This window comes from Meleagris gallopavo, chromosome 4 (assembly GCF_905368555.1).
Source record: "Meleagris gallopavo chromosome 4, MGAL_WU_HG_1.1, whole genome shotgun sequence".
NCBI classification, from domain to species: domain Eukaryota; kingdom Metazoa; phylum Chordata; class Aves; order Galliformes; family Phasianidae; genus Meleagris; species Meleagris gallopavo.
In genome coordinates this window covers 45,073,484-45,095,723 of record NC_139407.1, presented here as the reverse complement: position 1 = coordinate 45,095,723, position 22,240 = coordinate 45,073,484, and the positions used below count along the sequence as shown (strand labels likewise).

At 41.8% G+C, this 22,240-nt stretch overlaps 1 protein-coding gene across 1 annotated transcript in view; it reads left to right on the top strand.

The window, feature by feature from the left end:
• The window catches only part of KIT (KIT proto-oncogene, receptor tyrosine kinase), a 51,794-nt gene extending 46,607 nt beyond the window's left edge, over positions 1–5,187 (top strand). The window contains exons 18-21 of the mRNA XM_085223142.1: positions 949–1,060; positions 1,147–1,246; positions 1,847–1,952; positions 3,009–5,187. Of these exons, the coding sequence (XP_085079268.1) occupies positions 949–1,060; positions 1,147–1,246; positions 1,847–1,952; positions 3,009–3,134 (444 nt within the window). The 3' untranslated portion in view covers positions 3,135–5,187. The remainder of the gene's footprint in view (positions 1–948; positions 1,061–1,146; positions 1,247–1,846; positions 1,953–3,008) is intronic.
• Positions 5,188–22,240: the final 17,053 nt, after the last annotated feature.

Sequence of the window (22,240 nt, the reverse complement as noted above, 5' to 3'; positions counted from 1 at the left end):
AGGGGGCTGTGTTTGTTGCATTCAAAAACAATGTTCATACCAGCTGCTGGGTGCCTGACGGTTGAGGTTAGGGAACAACAGGAGCCCAAAGAATTCAGGAGTGGCTGTCCTGGCAAAATATGGAGTAGCATTTAGTGAAAGAAAGCTGCTTTTGGGCTCAGGGTCAGATTAAGAGCTGCTTGATCAGCCAAGGCTGCTCAGAGTGGGAGGTACAGACCAGCAGCTTAGGAGGGAAGTGAGCAGTAAGTAATTAAGTTTTATGCGTCTGGGCTACACTTTAAGTTTTCTGAGTCATCTGACAACAGGATTTTACTTATCCTGAAAGGGTCAGAGGAGGATAGGCTGCATCTGCCCAGCAGAGGAAGCAGAGGCTGCGGGAGGTGTCTGGGTGCAGCTGGCTCGATCTTAATGCAGAGGAAGGCAATTGGGGCAGGGCAGATCTTAAGGGCAGGAGCCTGGCTGGCTCCCACAGGCAAAGCAGAGAGTGGAAAGACAATTTGTGTCTGTTCCCACACAAACGTGAAAAATGTCAGTATATATTTCACGCGAATTTTTGCTGAGAAGCTAAAGCAGATGTCTTAACTGTTGACTAAAGCTTTGAAGCATCTTGGGGATGGTAGCCAGTCCACAGAAGACTTGTGCGTTTGCCTAAGGAACTACGCCATGTGCATGTAGATTATTTTGCTCTCACTTCCTGCCATCCCTTGTAAACCAGAGGGATTCACACAGTATACAAAAAATCCAAATACAAGGAACTGCACAAGTTTGGTAGACCTGCAGAGAGGTGGATCTGTAATAGTGCGGCACGTGGAGACTCTGAAATGCAGGGATTTCCATCTTTAGTTGGATCCTTCTTTTGACTTAGCATGTATTGAAAGTACATAATGGGTTTAAAAGGTTGATTCTGTGTTGCCCATTGTCTTAATTGAATCCCTTTTCCCTGGACAGGCCCGTCTCCCTGTGAAGTGGATGGCACCTGAAAGCATTTTCAACTGCGTTTACACCTTCGAGAGTGATGTCTGGTCTTATGGAATATTGCTTTGGGAACTCTTCTCTTTAGGTAAGCTCCATCAAAATCTGTACTTTGGGGGGTTTTTGTTTCACCTTGGCTTTACTCCATCTGCATCTCACCTGCTCTCTCAACAGGAAGCAGCCCTTACCCAGGGATGCCCGTGGACTCCAAGTTCTATAAAATGATCAAGGAGGGATATCGGATGTTCAGCCCCGAATGCTCACCCCCCGAAATGTGAGTGAGCAACCCCTACTCACCAGACATAAGCAAAGATGCAAAGAAAGGGAAGCTTCCACACTCACGTGTAGACTTTCTGTATTCACCCACCGTCTTTTAAAATTTCTCTGAGTCCTAAATAACAAATCTAACTAGTGTAGTAGATGCCGTTGTCGTTAAAAGCTGTGTAACACACTCGTGCTTCGTAGAACCTGATCATTTTATCATGGTATGTGCTCCGTGTAAGCAAATTATTGACAGATTGCAGCACATACTACACATATTTAATTCTGATAAAGCAGTCAGTGTCTGTATGTTTGTGCTGTGCTTCCCGACGGCAAGGGGACTGGCTCCTTATCTTCGTCGTGATCTGTCTCCAGTTCTCTATGTTGGAAATGGCTCGGCACTTAGCAAGCTGTCAGAGAAAACTGTCCATTAGCACCGAGGCCTTTGTTGTCACAAGCACGGCTGTTAGCAGCACTATTCTTTTCTTAAAACTCATTTAAGAAAGCTAAACTGTGCAAGTGGGTCACGTTTTTCTGTCAAATAATAATGCAGGTGGGATAAAAGCTCTCAGGCTGCCCTTCTCGGCAGTACCTAATTGCAGTATCTTTGCAGGTATGACATAATGAAGAGTTGCTGGGATGCTGATCCCTTGCAGAGACCCACATTCAAACAAATCGTGCAGCTGATAGAACAGCAGCTTTCAGATAATGCCCCCCGGGTAAGTTTGGGCTCTATATGGGTCAGCAGTTTTTTGGATCAGAGCTGGGAGAAGCAAAGATCTTCCATTGATTTTCCAGTATCCATTATCATTTATGCATCTTTGGATGGTAAATTTAGGTGATAGGAGGGACCAGCTAGACAAGGCTCTTTGCATGGTTGGTGTTTCTCACTTAAAACATACTTGACAAGAATTTTGATGTTACAGAACACAGTGGTACTACCTAGATTCATCTAAACTATGAAAAAGAAATCTATTAGTCTGAGAAGAATCTCAGACATTAAGTATACTTAGCTTTAGTTAGAAAAGCTTTCTGGAGGAAGAGGTTGAGCTTTTGATGTCCTCCTCCCTCTTACCACTTACTTCATCTAGCTGTATTTATTTAACCTTGGAGGTATATTGTGATCAAGTGTATATTCACGGTTCTTTCCACCATACTCTAGTAAAACTCTAGTATAAGAGTACCCTGTCCAGAGGGTAACTGGACAAAAGAGTTCAAAGAGAAAGTGGACCCATCAGACTTGGATTTTTTCTCACAATAACACTGTGTGCAACTGAGTTTTATAAAAGCAAATTTAATATCTGGTTTAAAAATAAGGTTTCCTTTCACCTTCTGGATGTCGTGTTTGGGTAGAGTGTAAGGCTTCCTGACAATTTGAGAAAGAGGAAACTGAAAGCTGCTGGTGTTCGATTGCATCCTGTAGCATATTTTTAGCAGGTGCAGGCATCATTAAGACAAAAACAAAGACTGTGAAGTAAACATAAAAGAGGTTTGTGGGGGCATTTTAGGAATAATCAGAGCAGTATTTTTCAAGCTTGGTTTAAATTAAGCATGCAATTGTAAGATGAAGTGTTTTTAGTAAGTGAGAATGAGATTCTTGACTCTTAAAAGAGTGTTGAGCCCACAACATGTTGAAGCAACATGTTTAGGTTTGTCAAGAATTCTTTGAGTTGGGTGCCATTCATGTCAGGTAGCACAGAGAGGGAGATGGCTCACTGAGGTGCGAAGGGATGGGGCGTCTGCGGGGTATTGACAGCAGCGTTTGGCTTCTGCAGGTGTATGCAAACTTTTCCACTCCGCCTTCCAGTCAAGGCAATGCTACAGATCATTCAGTGAGGATTAACTCAGTGGGTAGCAGCGCTTCATCTACTCAGCCCCTCCTGGTACGTGAAGATGTTTGAGTGGCATCTGGAAGAAGAGGAGCCCAGCTGCACTTGCTGTTTGTACTGTGTAGGGGGTGAGAGAGGGAGAACTTCTATTTCTTTTACTTTTACTCACTACTACCACTGTGTAGCTGAAATGTTGTTGTAATACTGTCCTTTACCACACACTGTTACACATAAACTTAATGTGCTGAGCACGGTTACAGGCATCATTGCAGTGTTTACCTGAAGCTGTATATATTTTGCTATATTGTGTGTATTTGCAGTAGAGAGCCAGATCTGAAGAAGAAAAACAACAGAAAACACAAAAGAAACCCTGTGCCAGGGTGTTGAATGAGATGACTACAGATCAGACCGAATCTGCAGTGGTTCTCCTCTGGATCCATGCTTGGAAAGCGTGTAGTCATTTGCTAGTTAATCTTGTTTTGTTGAATTTAAGAAATAAACAGATATAAAGCAAAGTACTTCGCAAACCCCTTTCCATATCCAGCCACACCTGAGAGGCTTTCCTCAGCAGAAACCACAGGTTGAAGGCGAGAAGGAATAGCACATCCCTGGGCAAAAAGTGGGCAGCCAAGGGATGGACAAGAGAGAATTTCCAGAGGCTCTAGGGCATGAAGCAGATCTGGAAGGGAAAGACCTCAGTCTTTCCTACCTGGGCTGTCAGCAGTGCAGAGCAGTCAGTAGGTTTCTGTGGGTATCTGCACCACATCCCGATGACATTCCACCACGTAACACCCCCACAGTCAGAATCGCAGGGATGAGATGTTGGTTTGCTAAGAGCCATGTCCAAAAGCATTCACCAAAGATAGGTTGGCTCTGCTGAGCTGGTCAAATGACAGGAGGAGGGTTGCTTATAGTAAATGGAGCGTCAGAGGAGCAGAGGCCGTTTAACGAGACATCTTATCTTGGCAGGAACAGAAGCAAAAAATTCTGTCCTGAGGGCCCTTTTCTTATCTTGTGATATGCAGGTGAATATTTCCCACAGGCTGGCTTGGATAATGCTCTTAGGAAAGGGCTATTCCTCCTACAAGTCATTTCATCTTTCTATCTCTGTGGTGGTGCTGAGATCTCGAAGAAGAACTTAACTGGGAAGCACCGAATTTTTAAAAGGAATAGAACAGTGTATACCTTCGGTTTTGTTTGGTGGCACATATGAAACTGTGGGGTCAGTTTCTGTTGTGCCTGGGATTGTGCTTAAGTATCTTATAACTCCTTTTCTTCCTGTTGGAAACACTGTTGGTTCTTTTTTTTTAACCTTTGTTCTGTCACCTTTAAATTAGTAAATGCGACAAGAGAAGCATTTTTCAGACAGAGAGTACAAGTTAAGTACCTATTTATTTACATTGCACTTAAGCACTCTGTAACTTATATTTTATCAGGATTTTGGTTGAGTTTACATGCATTTTAAATGTGTAACTAACTGCCCAAAATGCAAGACAATTGTAAATACACACACTGCTAGTACATTTTAGGTAGTGTTGAATACCACACTCTTTATATGCCTGTGCATTTGGTTTATTGTTACAGGAATTCATCTTTCAGAGTTAGTCAAGAAGTAGCCATTTGCACTGATCTTACTTAGGCTGTTGCACCTTTCCAAAGTTAGCCAGTTGTTTGGAGGCACTCTTATGCATACTTGTTGTTGAGCATTTTCAGTTTAATGCTATAAAAGCTCTTTCGTAGTGTGTTGGCTTTCAGAGCAACTGTAGACAAACTAGTTTTATAATCATAGATGTCTTGGTACTTTATGGACATTTAGCTGAAAAAAAAGTTTGGGTTTTTTCTTTCTTAAAATTTATATTTTTATAATTTGGGGGGGTTTGAAACTTATTTTGCAATGGCTTAGTGTTTGAATGGTTTTATGCATTGTTTTTGTAAATATGGAAATGTAGCAATAATGTCCTTTTGACTATTCTCAGTCCTTGAGTCTCAAAAATATTTTTTTATATATATATATGCAAAAACTATATGTATAAATATGTAAGTGTTCAAAAGTTTATGAAACACTTATGGATATGTTGCTCGGTTGTAGAATTGCAGTTCAGAAGACTTCAAATAAATCTGTAAATATGTATTCAGATGGTACCGATGTGTACTATGTTAAGATGGAATATTTTCATGTAAGTCTTAATAAATTCTTGGGTTAAGCAAAATATTGATGTCTGGCCACACGGAGGTCAGGTTGGGTATTCTAAAATATTTTTCAGATGTGTACCAGAAAACCTTAATGGTTTTTTGTTAGGAAAGTTCTTTACTTGTATAATATGGGTATATGGTATATGGGACAATTGCCTGGATACTTGGACGCAGCTTTATGCTGGAAAGATCTGCAACTAGAAGATTGATCCCGTAGACTGTTGATACAGTCTATATGTCATGAATAATATTATTTAAAATTGAACAAAAACATTCAAAAAATCTCCCTTATTCAAAGTATGGTTGTAAATTGGAGCCCCTTTGTACGCATTTCCTGCACACTTGGGCTGGACTGGCCATACTCAGTGTCTCAGGGAGAACACACCGTTTGGTTAATTCATCTTCTTTAATGAGTCAGTTCCATTGTACCATGTTGTTTTCCCAGTGATACTAGATGTAATTAATGACCTGCGTTTTGTGATGTCTATCTTAGTGAAATCAGAACTGGACAAATGTCCATTAAACTGAAAAAATGAATGGCAACTGCATTGTATACCTAGAACTGTCTGGATTTGGAAGCCATAAAAAGGGAACGTAATCCTTCCCTTGCTGGGCCAAGTACCACATTTCTAAGGGGAAATCCTCTGCTTTAGTTACTGCAGTACTCAAATCTTTGAGTCCAGACCTGGCCCTGTGCTGCCGTACGTTTTGCATCGGCATGGTTTGTACATGATTTAATTGCAAAGCAGTGTTTAGAGCTATCCTGCCGAGAGCCCTGATAACTCCTGTGAGAGACAGACGTCAACCGTTTTGGTCCCCTGAACATTTCTGTTCTGTCTGCAGACCTCCCTGAAGAGCACCACTTGTCAAGAGTTTCCCTTTTAAATTTTCTTTTTATTTTTTCCAACCAGGTCATAGCTCTGTTTGTTAGAACTTATTACAGAAATAAAAAAATAATGTTCTCAGGAGCCAGGAGTGCCAGCTTCACTGCTACCAGCATTGACATAATGTTTTAATAATGCTTCAGAAGTTACCAAGATTATGAATGAATTTGAACCATTCATGAATTCTCTTTCAGCATTTTCCAAGGAACTATTTCATGTATTTATTGGGTAAGCACATTATCACTTTCATTTTCCTGAAATGTTTTTCTGAAGCAACCTAAAACACAGCATCTCTGCTTTTTGAAAAAAAAAGTTATATTTTCTTTTACTACAAGGCTGGCAATGATTACTGCCTCAGTTCTTGTTCATGGTCACACAGACTATTTTCTCCTATATTATTTTCCTGTGCCAATTTTAAGCAATTGCTTACACAGAAAGGCACAATAGGAAGGTATTTAATAGGTATTATATTTGTCCTTCAAAGCATTATTATACCCAGATAGAAAGATCCATGTTACCAGCATGGATCATCAAATGCTGGAAGAGAACCTGTAAAGGGAATGTAGCCAGGCTCTTCTCACTAGTGCCTGGTGTCAGGACAAATGGCAAAAAGTGAAATGCAGGAGGTTCCCTCTGAACATCAGGAAACAGGTTTTGATTTTGATTTTTTTTGCCCAGAGACTGTGGATTCTCTTCCCTGGAGATCTTCGAAAGCCACCTGAACATGGTCCTGGGCATCTGCTCTGGGTGTCCCTGCTTGAACAGGGATGGGACCAGATGGGCCTGGATGTCCCTGTCAATCTCAGCTATTCCGTGGTTCTGCAATCAGCAAGGGCACTGGGAAATCTTGGCTGTAATATTCACTGGGCTATAAGTCAAAAACAAAATCCCACTCATGCTGAACACGGGAGAACAACTCCTCCATTCACATTACTAGCTCAAGAAGAAAACAGTTATAGGATGATTCATGGGAGAGATGAATAAACATCATGGAGACACTACAATATATGTGGAGGTTCTCACCAGTGTCACATGCATCTTCACCATCAGTCCTGCAATTGCCAAACTAGACACAGATGCAACTGAGTGATAGTAACTGAGTGCTGACTATGTATAATGCCTATAGTCCTTGTTTAGCAAAAGCAGTTGAGATAATGAAGAATCTGTGACCAGTTATGGTTGGAATCTATTTCACACTTCAGAGCTCTGGAAATGAAATAATCAGTTAACCTATGCATCCTGAGCCTACAAGTCAGAAATAACTATCAAATTATTCTTGCCCATTACTGAATATATAAGGCAAATAGAAGGCTGTCTGCTTGTGGGCTCTGACAGCAAAACGTAGAAGTTATGCTGGGGAAGAAAGCCAACAAGTGGTGCTGGATTTATGAACAAACTGGCAAAGCCATGCCAAAAGAGAAAAAGAACAAGGATAGATGAATGATAGCTAAGGGTTAGCTTAATGAAGGGGACTAACGGTCAGGCCATAAGCTATGATCACTGTGAAAGTCAAGATTTCTTTTTTCTGGTTCTCCTTCACATCATTAACCCATATAGGTCTTTGGGAGAATTGTCTGTAAATGGAGATATGATGCTGCTAGCAAAGTCACTGGAGAATGACCTGTCACATCCTGGAGACATTCACAGCAATCACTGAAAAGGTTGGACAGCAGAATTCTTAATTCTACTGTGTCATAGGCTGAAATGGAGAAAGTGGAACATTTCCCTCTTCCTACACATGGATTAGGAAACTTCCTGCTTATCCTGTGGAGAGGTCTGTGTCCCAGCAGAAGACGAGGATCAGTTGCATAGATTTTTTTAGTCCCTGGTTTAGGACTGAGAATGTAGTATAATAGAAATATGAAAAATTACTCTGCAGTTCTGTTGTGATTTCCACCTTCAATTGCCATGCTTCTGGAGCATTATTTTCTTATGAGATTACTCCATAACTAAGAAGCTTTTGTATAAAAATTGCTGTGAGGATATTTTTTTCTGAAATATTGTCTGTATTTCTTCAATTGATTATCAGTCACTCTGATGGTAACTATTATCTGTCAGCTGCCAGCCAAGCAGCAGAGATTATTTACTAGCAGCAATTTCTTCAGTGCCATGATTTTTCTATCTGTGTCCTGCAAATAATTTCAGTAGACTTGTGATGGGGAGCAGAAATTAGCTGACCCAAAGGCCCTGTGTGTGGTGGGTTTAGTGCTACCTAACCACAAGGGAATAGCTTCTGCAATAGATCAGTGTAAATCAGTGTGAGCTGCAAGTTATTCCAGTATTTTCTTTAGTTGCTGAAAGTGCAAAATAATCTTTGGCTTCTCCCAAATACATATTCTGAGAAACGCAAGCACCTTTGTTTGTTATACTGCTTTGGGCTGGTCTAAATATCCTTACCAAGCTGAGGGGCTTTCTGTAGATGCGGCTGTGGTTTGTTTTAGGGTTGTTGTCAAAAAAAGAAATCGGCTTGGTGGGACAGCTAGGCTGTCTGGGTGGCAGTGGAAACATGTGACATCTGGCTTGCAAACTCAGGAGTGCTGAACAGGCAGGCAACATGCTCATCCTGACTGGTGGGCTGGGAGTGAAGGGAGTGAAAAACTTCCCTCACGTCTCTGGGGCAATAATAACCCTTTGAATGCTGAGTTTTTCATTTCTCTTCAGAGTTAGGAGAGCAAAACAATTCAAACTCATTTATGAGATGAAAATATTTTCGTATTTTCCACCTTCAGTCATTTTTCATTCAAAATCTGTTTGCAATATACTTCTTCTGCAGGAAGGCAGTAACCAAACATTGCCTTGTCACGTTGCTCTAGAACTAGGTTTTTCTTGGACATGTGCAGAGCTCCTATCTAACTTGTTCTAGTTTTCAGCTCACTCTAGCAGACAGAACTTCACCAAAACAAAACTCTGCATTGCATGCCAACCTGGGTGGGGAACAATAGTTTTTCCACCAAAATCAGTAACAGGTCACAGAGCCATCTGCCTGCCTGAGGACATTCTTTAGGTGCTGCATGGCTAAGAGCAGCAGAGGAGCTGCTGCAGGCACAGCCTGCGCTTCTACTGCTGGGAACCATTTCTTTCACCCCTTCCCTGCTCACACCCATAGAGGTGTCCTTGCTTATCCCTTCTTTGCACGTGTCTTCAGTTTGAGGGACAGGAGGATTAGTCATGCATTCCCCATGACTACCCTGCCTCTCCTCTCTCTTGTTCCCCCTTTTTTCAGAGATGGTAGTTTTCATCAATAATTTGCTTATTTGTGTTTGTGTTTCCTAGCCAAGTAACAGTTCTTGTACTGAGACAGCTATTTTCTTGTGTGCAACTCCACTGGCCCGTGTAAAGCCACGCATATAGTTTGCAGACCTTAGATTTTTAGGTCATTCACTGTGGCAAGAAAATTCTTGGGCAGCAGACTTGGGAGATAACTCTTTAACCATTTATAATGCCCAGAAGCAAAAGAAATTTTAGTTTTTAATCCAATAAGAAATAATAGCCAGTTTCCCTCCCACCATTTGTCCTTAAAGCTTTGAAATCACAACAAGAGCAAAACTGGTGAATAAATATTCAAGCTGAGAGAAATAAGAGTAAAGGGGGGGGGAAATAAGTAGGTTTTAAAATACTTTCTGTTTAAAAAAATACAAATTAATAGAAATAATAGAATAGAAATAAATGTTTACACAGTGTATTTGTTAGTATCCTTTGAACTATCTTGATGAATCTAAGTAGGGTAAAATCAAATTTCTTTATCTCAATTAGTTATCTCACTCATTTTGGAAGTTTCATTCTCTTCTTGAGCTTCTAACCTTTATGGGAATGGAGATTTATACAAATATGAGCAGTATTGATACAAATCCCCTTAGGAAATTAGTAGGATCCTGGAGTTATAATTGCTTTCCAGAAGCCCCTTGGGATATCAGAGGGCCGGGAGCACTGCCTGGGGATGCTGAACTGCTGTGCAGCACAATCTGGGTTGCAGGGAGGCAGCTCCCATGGCAGTCAGGGGACACAGCTTAGTGCTGCAGAGCAGTGCCTTCCTGCAGCTCATGCCATTCACTATCAGCTCTCTGGAGGCTCCTCAGGCTTCTCAGGTTCCTTTGTTTGATTAGCAGCCGCTGTTTGGGCTTCACTTCTAAAGCTGCAACAGAAAGATCCAAGCTGATTTTGACTGCATAAGCAAAAGCTGCCCGCATGGCATTTCACCAGCCACTATTAGGAAAGCCACCAGGCATGATGGGAGACATATGTTTCTCCAGGACTGGTAGGAGTTAACCCAGTGGATTTACTCTGCTCCTCTGCCAGTTAATCCCGACAGGAAGCGTATTACCTGCTTCCTTACAGGTTCTGTCCCAAATAACTGGGAAAAGAAAAAAATAGCTATCTGTAAATGCTTCTTTCCTTTCCTTTTTCTCTTTTTCTTTCTTTCTTTCTTTCTTTCTTTCTTTCTTTCTTTCTTTCTTTCTTTTCTTTCTTTCTTTCTTTCTTTCTTTCTTTCTTTCTTTCTTTCTTTCTTTCTTCTTTTCTTTCTTTCTTTCTTTCTTTCTTTCTTTCTTTCTTTTCTTTCTTTCTTTCTTTCTTTCTTTCTCTTTCTTCTTCTTCTTCCTTCCTTCCTTCCTCTTCCTTCCTTCCTTCCTTTCCTTTCTTCTTTCTCTTTTCTCTCTTTCTCTCTTTCTTCTTTCTTTCTTTCTCTTCTTCTTTTCTTTCTTTCTTTCTTTCTTTCTTTCTTTTCTTTCTTTCTTTCTTTCTTTCTTTCTTTCTTTCTTCTCTCTTTCTTTCTTCTCTCTCTTTCTTTCTTCTTTTCTTTTTTTTTTCTTCTTTCTTTCTTTCTTCTTTTTTCTTTCTTTCTTTCTTTCTTTCTTTCTTTCTTTTTAACTACTGTTTAATTAAGTTACCTCATAAGTCTCAGATCTTGCTGTGTTTAACATTTTTTTATTTTTCTATTAAGGCCCAGCTATGCAACCCTGGGGAAGATGCTGTTTTTAGGCAAACTCTTCAGTGCCTCTCTAGCAGCCAGAAGGCTCCACTTCCCTCCTCGTGCTATGTTATTTTGCTTCTTAACGTACCACAGCTGCAGAAAACACTATCCCACAGGCAACTGCTCAAGGAACAAATCCCCTTTTAATCGTCTTTCTCAACTTTTGTGATTGCGTAGTGTTCCTGGGCCGTGTGATCATCATGTTTGCTGCTCACCACCCGGGCCCTTTCATAATCACAAGTGATAGATGGATTCACCCCTTGGGATCAAAGCGGCTTTGCCCTGAGCAAGGCATTTGTGGATGGCCATATGACAGTGGTTTGGATCTGCTCTAATCTTTCACTCAAAGTAAGGAGCGCTTAAAACATCAGTTCCTGAAGAAAAGAAGGGAGGCGGAAGGCAGCGGGAGAAGAGTGTTTTATCCCATTTGTCACTGCAGAAAATAATTCAGAACTAAACACAGTTCACCTGTTTTCTCACACACTGGTCTTAGTTCAGAGACAGAGAGAAAAATGGGGATCCTGAAAGAAGTTTGAAGTGTTTTGCATTGCACAGTGCAGAGCCACTATCAATGAGATCACAAACAATGAGGGAAATAACTGCTAACCAGCTAAAAAGAAAGAATTTCATAAATCACCCTTACTGACTAGGGTCTGGACAGCCAACAGAGCCACTTATGTTATGTAACAATCACATTAACAAACAGCACAGCAGTATAGGTGAGGCCATTTTCTGACCTGCTGCAGAGCAGCACAGAGATGGGGTCTTTTCCAGATTTTCTTTTATGATACAGATAGCCTCTTTAGAGAAGAGCCCACTTTTCATAAGGTCCATGGAGAAGCACAATTAGAGTTGTGGACAGGGATCAGCACACATAGAATCATAGAATCACTAAGGTTGGAAAAGACCTCTAAGATCATTTAGTCCAACTATCCATCTACCACCAATATAGCACACTAAATTCTACTTGCAGTGCACAGGAAGCACACAAAGGCTGCAGAAGCTTTACACTTGTGCTTGACCAGTGCAAAAGCCAAAAAGGTGTCAGAGCTAACTGTGCAGAGTGATCGTTACAGTCATATGACAAGCCCTCTAGGTTGTTTGACACCCAAATTGTGATCTGTGGTTACGTACAGCCTAACCACAGTGATACCTGCAAATATGGTTCAAGCTGATCTACAACATATCAGCTGGAGAAGGAAACGTTTCTGGTCCTTTGCACAAGGAACTTGAACAAAAACTGTTTTGTTTCTCCCCCTGTGACAGAATATAGCCTCTGGGGTTCAGTGGAAGTTTTTGAAAACAGTCTAAAAACAGCTTTCCTGTACTGAAGCATTATTATACTCTAGGATGGACACTTCTCCAGCTGCAACTACTAAATAGCTCAACCATCACATAGATGGTTATTTTGTATTAAAAAGAGTAATTTTTTTCTAGTGGCAGATGAAGCTTGAATTACACACTGACACATTTGTCCAGACTGAAATTCGTATGAAAATATGAAATCATAAAAGATGTGAAGAAGAGGGAATAAGAGGAGGAAAGCCAAGCTTTTCAACAAATGGGATGAATTGGTGGGCTGGCTTGACCCAAGAGTGAGCAGTGGGGCTCTTTCTTTCTGGCAGCTGGCAGGCCAGATAAACATCCAGTGCCAGTGTGGTTGGGTGTCCTGTAAAACCAGCAAAGGTCATTTTCACCCTTTGGGGAAAGGAGGACAACTGCTTGTGAACATATGTGGAAGGGGAAGCCACACAGCAGCATCTTGCAGGAGGGAAGGAGCCCCACATGAAGGTCCTTATATTATGACAGAGTTGTGTGGGTGGTACTGAGAGTGGGGTCTGTTGAGTTGAATACCCAACAAAAGCCAAATACCTGGGGAGAATGGGACTCAACACTTGTCATCTGTGTTGACAGGTTACATCAGTCATAGAGGGCTAGAAAGCAAGCTCACATGGAAGCAAAAAGTCTTTCCTAGCATCCAGAAGAAAATCAGGGCTCTTACGCTCTGGACTCTGCTGTATCTGTCTTCCAGGGTGGTCACGGGGCTGAATTTGACATTTAAACAGACAGACACAGCTGCAGAAAGTTACTAGGAATTAAAGACTCAAAGGCACTCTGAGGGCAAGGGCTCCTTCCTAGGCTGCATCTTACTGCTCCTAGCAGTGGACTTGGCACCGCAATCTGGTGCTTTTTGCTTGTCCTTGTCCCTGGTAACTTGACAGTGACAGAAACCTGCGGGGATTGCTCATTTGGCTGCTGACTCCAGCACTCTACAGTGCACCATGCCAAAATGTAAGAGATGGGCACTGTCTTGAATGCTGAATCTTGGGATAATTACCCCTGTCTGCATCCCTTGAGAGCCCTCTTGGCTGGCAAGGCAGGATGGTTGCATCATTTAACACCATGAAACTTATATAGCAGCATCTGAAACTCCTGACATTCTCTTGGAAGAATGAATGATGTCTTTCAGTGCTGCAGACTTGGGCAGCAGCCCCATCAGCTACTCCAGAGGAGGCTGGGAACAAGTCACCCATCACATGCACCCTGGGAAAAGCAGCCTCGTGGAGGGCTCCTTGACCCAGGCATCAGGTGATGGTTAGCACCCTGCAGCATGAGACTGGATCATTTGAGGTTTCCATCCTGCCCTGTGGTGCTGTGGTTCTTTGTGATGGATATCTTCTGTGAATTTTCTCTTTGAAGAGACCGAAAATAAGCAAGGCCTCTTTCAAAACAAAACTAGTCCAATATTCTCCCACTTCCCTGAGCAGTTTTGTGCAGATTGTATGCAGTTGATAATGAGGTTCCAGGTCATTTCTTATTTTGGGTACCATCTGCTGCAGTGAGAAATAACCAAATGTATTTTATAAACACCATACGGATATGGTTCATTTTGCCTAATAACGTCAAAATCCTCTTTCACGGCAAAGTATATTTGAACTTGAAAAGACCATTCTGAACGTCAGTACAGCTCCAGAAAGTCTATCACTTCCAAGCAGACACATTCAATATAATTCTTTTGCAATATATTTTAACATTTTACCCAGAGTGTAGAAAATGGGCTGTACAGGGCTGCTATGACAGTCGACTATGAGACTATGAATTATAACTTATGCATATCATGCATATTATGACATGACTATGCATGGCAGCCTTACTGTAGAGACCACAAAAAAAGGAATGTTTCAGAATTCCCATTGTTTTCCTACTTAGTGTTTGTGCAACATTTTTCACTGTGGTGTCCAAAGGCTTTTGTCATGAAAAAAGATGTGATTATTTTTGAACCATTTGAGAGAATCATGTACCCAAATGCCCACAGATGTGGCAGAGAGCCTTGCTAGACAATCCGTTTGCCTCCGAGGATGCTCTCAGGTACCAGAATAGTTCCTGCTGACACATTCTCTTCGTTACATCCTCACCAGGCTTCCCAGCACCCACTTCCCATCCTTGTACATCTGCTCCCTTCTCCATGCCTTGCTGCTTACCAGTGGGCAGGTGGAAAGGGTGCAAACAGTGGTGGGCTGCAAGGGAAGACTCTGTGTGACTGATGGCGTTTGGAGGTGTGCAGTGAGACTGCTCCAATTCTCAGAGCAATTTTGGGTAATTGCAATGGCAGTTTTGGCTGGAAGGAAAAATGTCTTCTTGGCAAAGAAGTAGTTGGCTTACTTTAACTACTGGCAGCAACATATTAACGTACCTTTCAGTTTAGTTTTTCTTTTTTTTTTTTTTTCCCTGCAACTGTAATTAATTGACTCCTTTGTAAAATTCTAGATCATGAATAATGAAATACATTAAATAAAGCCATGTCTAACACTGATGTCTATGTCATTTCATTAAAGACCTTACTGAAACCGATAGTTGCTACTACATTTTGTTTAGAGAAGGTTTCAGTTTATGAGGCAGTGCTTGTATGCAACACGGCCTAACACCCACCCTGTGCAGAGGCAGGATGAGAAGGAGGCAGGAGGTTATGTCCAAAAGTAGGAGCAGCCTGGCTTGGGAGCACCACCTCTTCTCCTCCACCCAAAATGTCATTTTTGAGCACCAGCATTTTCCACCAGCCATGAACCAATTCTCTTTTTGATGCTCTTATCTTCACTCTGCATACCCTGACTGACCACACCTTTTGAGGTATTTGCTTCTCCTTTTCCAGCCCAAGTTCCTGTTTAGAAAGAGATCTTAAGTAGCCTCTTGCTAATCTTCTCGCGGCCACTTCTTTCTTGCAGTCCCCCCCTCCAACACAACATTGCATTTTTTCCATTTCTGTGAGATACACAAAAAAGAAAATAAAAAAAAAATCCCCAAACAAGATCATTCTCCCTCTCTTAGTCTCAGACATTACTTCATCTAATTGCAACGCCCTGAATGAAGAACTAGGCATAATCCTCAACATAGGTGGAGTGGAGGGGAAGGGAACACATTTAAGCTGCCTGCTACATCTGCTCACCACACTGTTTCCGAAGTGCCTCCACTTTCAGATTTGTCCATGGTGAAGATACACTGGGATAGATAAGCAGTCAAGGGAAAAATAGCTTAATCATAGCTATGCAAAAGATGAAGCAGTTTGCTGCTTGTGTGAAAAAGTCAAAATCGGACAGGAATTGTCACAATTTAATAAAGAAATCAATGGACTGTGGTATTGTCTGGTTTCTAAATTACCTTCTTAAGTGCCCTCCTGAAGGAGTGATGTCCCAGCACTGGAGAGCTGCATGGCACCAGGTCAGGAGGGAAGAGCTTCGCTCTTGAATTCAGGCAATGAAAATACAAGGGAGCACTGAAAATGAAAGCTGGTCTAGACAAGGCTGTCTTTACAGAGAATTGTTTTTTTGATACCAAAGCACGTGGAAATAGCAAGGTGGTGACTTTGGAAACCTCAGGCAGAGAATCCCTATAACAGCCCCAAAAGTGAAGCAGATAAGCCAACCAGCTGCGGCTTTGTTCTGCTTCCTGCTGCTGAATTTTTCCCTATCTTTAGGAGAAAAATCAAGGAAGACGAATTTCTCTTTTTTTCTTCTTTATTAAGCACTTGTTTATCCCCAGATACAGATTGTTCCCATTTTGGAGGCCAGCCTTTGTGTAGTCCGTTAGCTTTCAAATCATTGCCCAAAAATATTTTCAGATGTTAGTGTAGTCGGGATCATAACTTGTGTTTATTTACCTAAGCGAAATAGGCACATACTTAAAAAATACGCATACAACACCATCATGCTGGAGCATAGAATCAGAATCAACATTTGAAGATTTGAAAGGCAGAACGTGTGCTCATGTATGCATACAAATGTGTGCTCTCTGGGAGCACGATTTGTCCTTTTTGGCATGGTGTGATGCTAATTGCAGTGTGCTGAGTTCTCTGAGTGTGGACTTTGTGTGGGGATTTTCCCCTCCTGAGTATAAGACCATTTAGACTGCGTGAGTTTCTAAAGTAAAATTAGATACCTGCGAAAGGTTTACAGTAATTCACTTTCAATTTAGAGCTGGCTTTTGAACCAGAACAAACAGATGAGCATCTGCTGCCCTGAAAATTATACAAAATGTAGACACCATGAGAAAATCAAACTACTCTGAAAATGATTATTTTGGCTACATAATCAAGCAAGCAATTATTGCATTATCTACAAAGTATGATCATACATTATTAATACATTTTCAGAGAAAAAGGTTTTAGTAAATGCAGTTTTTCTTGCTTTTATGATACTTGAGGCCCAAACGTAATTCTAACTGATTGAAAAGACTTCACAGCTTGTCATTTCCCAGTTTAAGATTCAATTTGGTTAGGCATGACAGTAAAGAAGGAGCAGGAAGAGCAGAAGGATATGGGCATTTGTGCAAATGATTACAGACATCCTTCCTATGTGTCATGCATATCCCAGGCTGAAGAGCCAATTTTCCAGTGAAAGAGGATTTAATGAATGCAAACAGTATAGTATTCTGTGCTATATACAGTGCTATATACAGTGCATTGTATTCATAAGTTCAGATATAGAACCAGGCATGCATTTTTCGCCAACCAGCAGAGTTTCATGTGATGCAAGCAGAATAGGGGGAACATTTTCAAAACTGGGAAAAGAGCTTAAATTAGGTGTTTGTTGACCTTTGAAGTTCTGAGCTGCAGCGACTTTACAAGATAATTCCCATCTTCAAAAGCATCTTAAAGTGGGATTAATTGCAGTTCATTTCAGCTGTCTGAAAGTTAGGCATCCCATCCAAGTCTCCCCAGATTATTTCTGCAGCTAACAGAGAGAAACTACTTTACCTGTCTTGGATGCTCACCCTGTGACTGGATGAATCACTCAAGCCTGGAAATCTGGCATTTATGCCACCAAAGTTATGGGACAGGGATTCTTTAGTCATTAACAGTTTCAACGAGTTTGCAAATGATTTCTGGAAATGGAAACTTGTTTTCCAATTAATCTGGGAAAGTGGATGTTACCTCAAACCTAACCTGAGCTAGCCAAGCTAGCCACACATGCTGCTCACTGAGCTGTATAAGCTAATGCCAACAATGGGAAGAACCATTTGCAGCCCAGGTTTGGATCAGGATCTTTCTGGGTCCCATTCTACTTCCTTTTCTAAAAGGTGCTTGGAAACACATCCTAAAATGCCAGCAGGAAAGACTTGCGCCTTACGGACACATGGCCCAGACTGCTTGGGGACTCATTAGTCAAGATAGTTTTAAAGATAAACTTTTTTAAAAGAAAACATGAGCAAAAACAAGCTGTGAAACTGTTGGCCCAAACTTCTACCAGTGCCAGGAAGTCTACTAGAAAAATGTAAATGTTGTGTGTGCATGTGTAGAAACATTGGCAGGCAGGCATCACAAGAATTAGTTATACAAATTGCCACTAATGGGTGACAGTACCAAATGCCATGGGATAAATTCATCCTTGGCATGAGGAGGGGTAATTAAGTCTAAATGTACCCTTGTGATATAGGTAAGCGTTATTATTCTGGTTTGACAGGCAAAGAGAGGTGATGTTTTGCCCTAGGCAATTCAGCTTTACAGAAGACTGACAAACATAATTTATGATGAAGGATGATGCTATGCTCTTCAGATGGGATTTCTGATAACATCATCACATTATCCCATAAAGAGATGGCGTGAGGTAGTTAGTGATTTTGGAAAGCTTATCCTCAGAAAGAAAACTCAGAAAGCATGTTCATGATGTATGTGGTGTTATTTGAAAAACCTTTACAGACACAACACTGTTGTGTATGTTCTGACACTAATGCTGCTGTAAGGAAAACCTGCTCTTTGGGAACTCAGTGACTGTCAGCTCACAGTGCTCCCAATAGAGTGCTGCTAGGCACGTACCTCTTGGTGGATCTCCCAAAGGAGGGAACATTTTAAATCCATGTTTCCAAAGGTGCATTGCCCATAGAATGAAGAGACTTAAACCGTACTCTGAATATTTAGCATATAAAAGTTTCAACATGCAGCAACTTCCTGGAAAGCTGGAAAGGTAGATTGTATGGGGAAGGGATTTCCAACACAGTAAGCCCCCAAGCTATTTGTCTGCATTTTCTATAAGTTCTCATCTAGTGAAAATAATTCTAAATTATAATAATAGGCTTCTAGGACATACAAATCTTCCTTGACTGAGAATGAAACTTGGAAGCAAAAAGATCAAACACTAGTTTGACAGGAATGTAAGCAGTACTTTTGGTATATGTTTCTAATGTTAGGAAATGTTGTGGAAAAAATAGATGTTATTACAAGAAAACAAAACAAAACAAAACAAAAAACAACTACAAAGAGCCTGAATTATGGCTGCATAATCTTTTCTCAATTACAGAGGAAAAAATAGTCTTTTTAATTTTTTTTTCCTACTCATGGTTCAACTTTTGACTATTTCAGTTCAATGGTCCGTCTTGTCAATCTTGTCTCAGTTGTCCGCAGGGCTCTTTATAGCCTCAATATCAAAGGCTCTGAAAATGCTGGGCTTTCATCCATGCTCAGAGCAAACAGCGATGTGAGCCACCTCAATAGCTGCAGCATCTAGGGAAAGCAAAGTACTGGACAGGCATTACCCCTTCCTCAGGGCCTCTGAGTAAAGCTGGAGAAAAGTTTTGCACTGAAGAAAGAATAAACACCTACGAATTCTAAATTGCACTAGATTTCAAACAAGGAATACTGTGAACGATGATGTAGGAACAAGACTACATTTTCTCAAGATTAGTTACTACTGCAAAACAAAACACTGCTGTGCGTTGGTATTCCTACAAGCACATATATGAGAGGGATGAAAACTCCCCAACTTGGGCAGTTTCAGTTTATCCCCCCACAACCCAGTCCATTGCAAAATGTAGGTAGTTGGTTATATTTTTGGCTCTGCAGAAAGGAAGTCAGAAGACCTTTGCCAGGCAGGCTGTGGGGCCCGCCAATCCCGTGAGCTACAGATGCTCAGGAAGCTGAGCGCCCATGCAGCTTGTGCATAGGAAGCAGTGCCCGCCAGCTGCCTCCCGTGGGGCCCTGTTAGTCCTGGCCTTGTCCCCATCTCCAGCTCATGTCACCACGCTAACCCTTACTGCTTATCTAAGGTAGGGCCAGCTTCCTCACTCTTGCCTGGCATGTGGCAACCTGCCGCTGTGTCATTGCACAACCCCACGGTTACATAAGAGGGTCTTAAGAAAGGGTGGGATGAAGAGAAGTGAGTAACTGCCACAGCATGTTCTGACAATCTGAACCCGGACAGTAGTTAGGGGGGAAAACAGCATAAGAGGATCTGTTTCCTGAGATGGTGCATGGGTGATTTAAGTCCCGTGTCATTTCTCCCAGCCAAAGTTCATACCTGTGTTAGGGCAGTCCAAAACAGCAGGCACTTAATCATTTGGCTGCTTCAGGAGTCATTTTCTGATCTTCAGAGATGGGCATTTATCTAATGATCGGTTATCATTCCTCAGCCCAAGCTGTGTGAAAGTAGGCAGGTGAGTCTGCAGGCAGTCATGTGGCACTTACAAACCCCAGGACAGAGTGATGCTGGAGATCAGAACATACCTTGAATTTGGGTATTCATAAAGACTAATCCAGTACTATGTTTCAGTACTTTCCATTTTCAAAGAACAAAATATTTCTCACTGCAGAAAGCAGCCTAACTCCTAGCATCAAGGAGCTGCATGGCTATTGATACTTGTGTGGCTATTGATAATCCCAGCTGACTTGTACACAAAGCAGAAATGTTCATTTCTGCTGACAAAGTGTGAGACTTTGGAGAGGAATGCTGAATGGAGTAGACTGATAGGAACCCAAAAAAGTTCAACCTGGGAAGCCAAAAGCAGATTTCAGTCAAGAGCCTTCTGACACTACATTGCCGGGTTTGTGTTTTGCATGAAGCAGGTGCATTCCATGGCAGGAGAGAAAAGCCAGCCTCAGCTGCTCACCACTTTGGAGAGTTATCCCTTTCCTTCCCACAGGGTTTCCAGCGTCAGCCCACAGCATTTGTCACCTGGCATAGAACCAGGTGGGACATTTGGGACTCTTCTTCAGTCTTCAAGGAACAATGGAGTGTATTCCATAGAAAACTGATTCAGGATACTACCCTAATCTCAGTATGAGGGGCAAGTGGTCAGTTTCCATGGGCAGGATGAGTAATCTATCCTGGTTATCCTAAGGTAGCATTCAGGCATATAAAGAAAACCTCTGGTATCCATCATCTGTAATAAAATGGCATTAAGCCAGAGCCTGTTATTAACTCTTTAGTGGCTGAACACAGATTTTTCTAGCATGAGCTACCCACTAATGCAAAGTGCATTATGCTTTTATGGCAAAATCCCAACAGCACCAAGAGGTTAATTAAACTAGAGAGAGGAAAATAAAGAGGCTTTTAAAATGAATTATTCAGGAGATCAAAAAAAATCAGGCACACATGAGAAGCATGATACTTAGAATCCTAAATGTAAACATGCATTCATGGATTAATGTAAGATTAAGAAAATAAATACTAGTTATCTTGCATTACTGCTATATATTGTTAAACAGCGCAGTCTGCCTGCACACTTTGAAGAAATGCTATTAATTGTGATCAACATTATTGATATGGAGGACTAAGGAGGGTTAAATAGATGCTGCAAGGAAAGCAGTGTCAAAACTCAGAATGCATCCTGGTATGGCTGATAGCTAGGTCATTCCTCCTCGTGGACATCTTCCTCCTTGCTCCAGGTAGCACGCACTGGACCCTAACTAACTCTGAGGAGTTGATGCCAAGCATGGTGGCCCTGCCCACCTTTGCCCATGGTGGACTTCCCTTGTGATCTGTTGGTTGTGCAGTCTGAGATGCTTGTGCAGGCCCCATGGCACTCAGGTGGGGATCCATCCAGCTGCTCCTTGACTGAGAAAAATGAACCGTGTGAAAGCTCACGCTTTCTTACAGGAGGCAAAGGAATACAGCTGCCATCTCCCACAGAAATGTCCCCAGCCTGGAAGGGGGCTCGTTTGGCAGGGCCGTAACAAGGAAACCGCCTTGTCTCTCATCTCGCTACTGTTGGAGCTGGTTTTGCCAAAATGTGCCAGTGGGGGAGTGCCCCCATGGGGGAGTCACTCCCCAGCCACCAGATGCATGAAAGGACACGGATCCTTTTTTTCTAAGAAGGCTTTTTTGGACAGGTGGTGAGGAGATCAGCAGACCCACCAAGATGGGTCCGTATGGTATTTTCTGAACACTGTTATTTGTCTCGTCTTATGAAGCCACAGTGCTACCATTGGGATTTTCAGCTGCATAACTGCCATTTTACACTTTGAAGAAACAACAAATGCCTGAATTAATGTGAACTTTCTGGGCCTAATTCTCACGTTTAGCAAGCCTCTATAAGGCACAATAAAACATGAGGTACAATATTATTGTATTCATGTTGAAACGCAATTAGAGAACAGGGCTTAGGGATCCCAGGGTTATTATGAACTCTTGTCCTTACATGGCAGGTCAAAATGATAAATACTTTGCAAGTTCAGGCACCTACATCAAGTTTCTGCCATCTCCAGGGAGGCATTCTTGTCAGGTTAGCAGCTGTCATGAGATGTTTGCTGTGATCCTCCCTCCTAAACAGATTAGTGTAGGCACTTCCTCAGCCTGGATTCAGCCTGGGTAAAAAGCCAGAGGGATGAGCTTCTAGGAGAAGCCTGAGTCCATGTCTCCAATGCA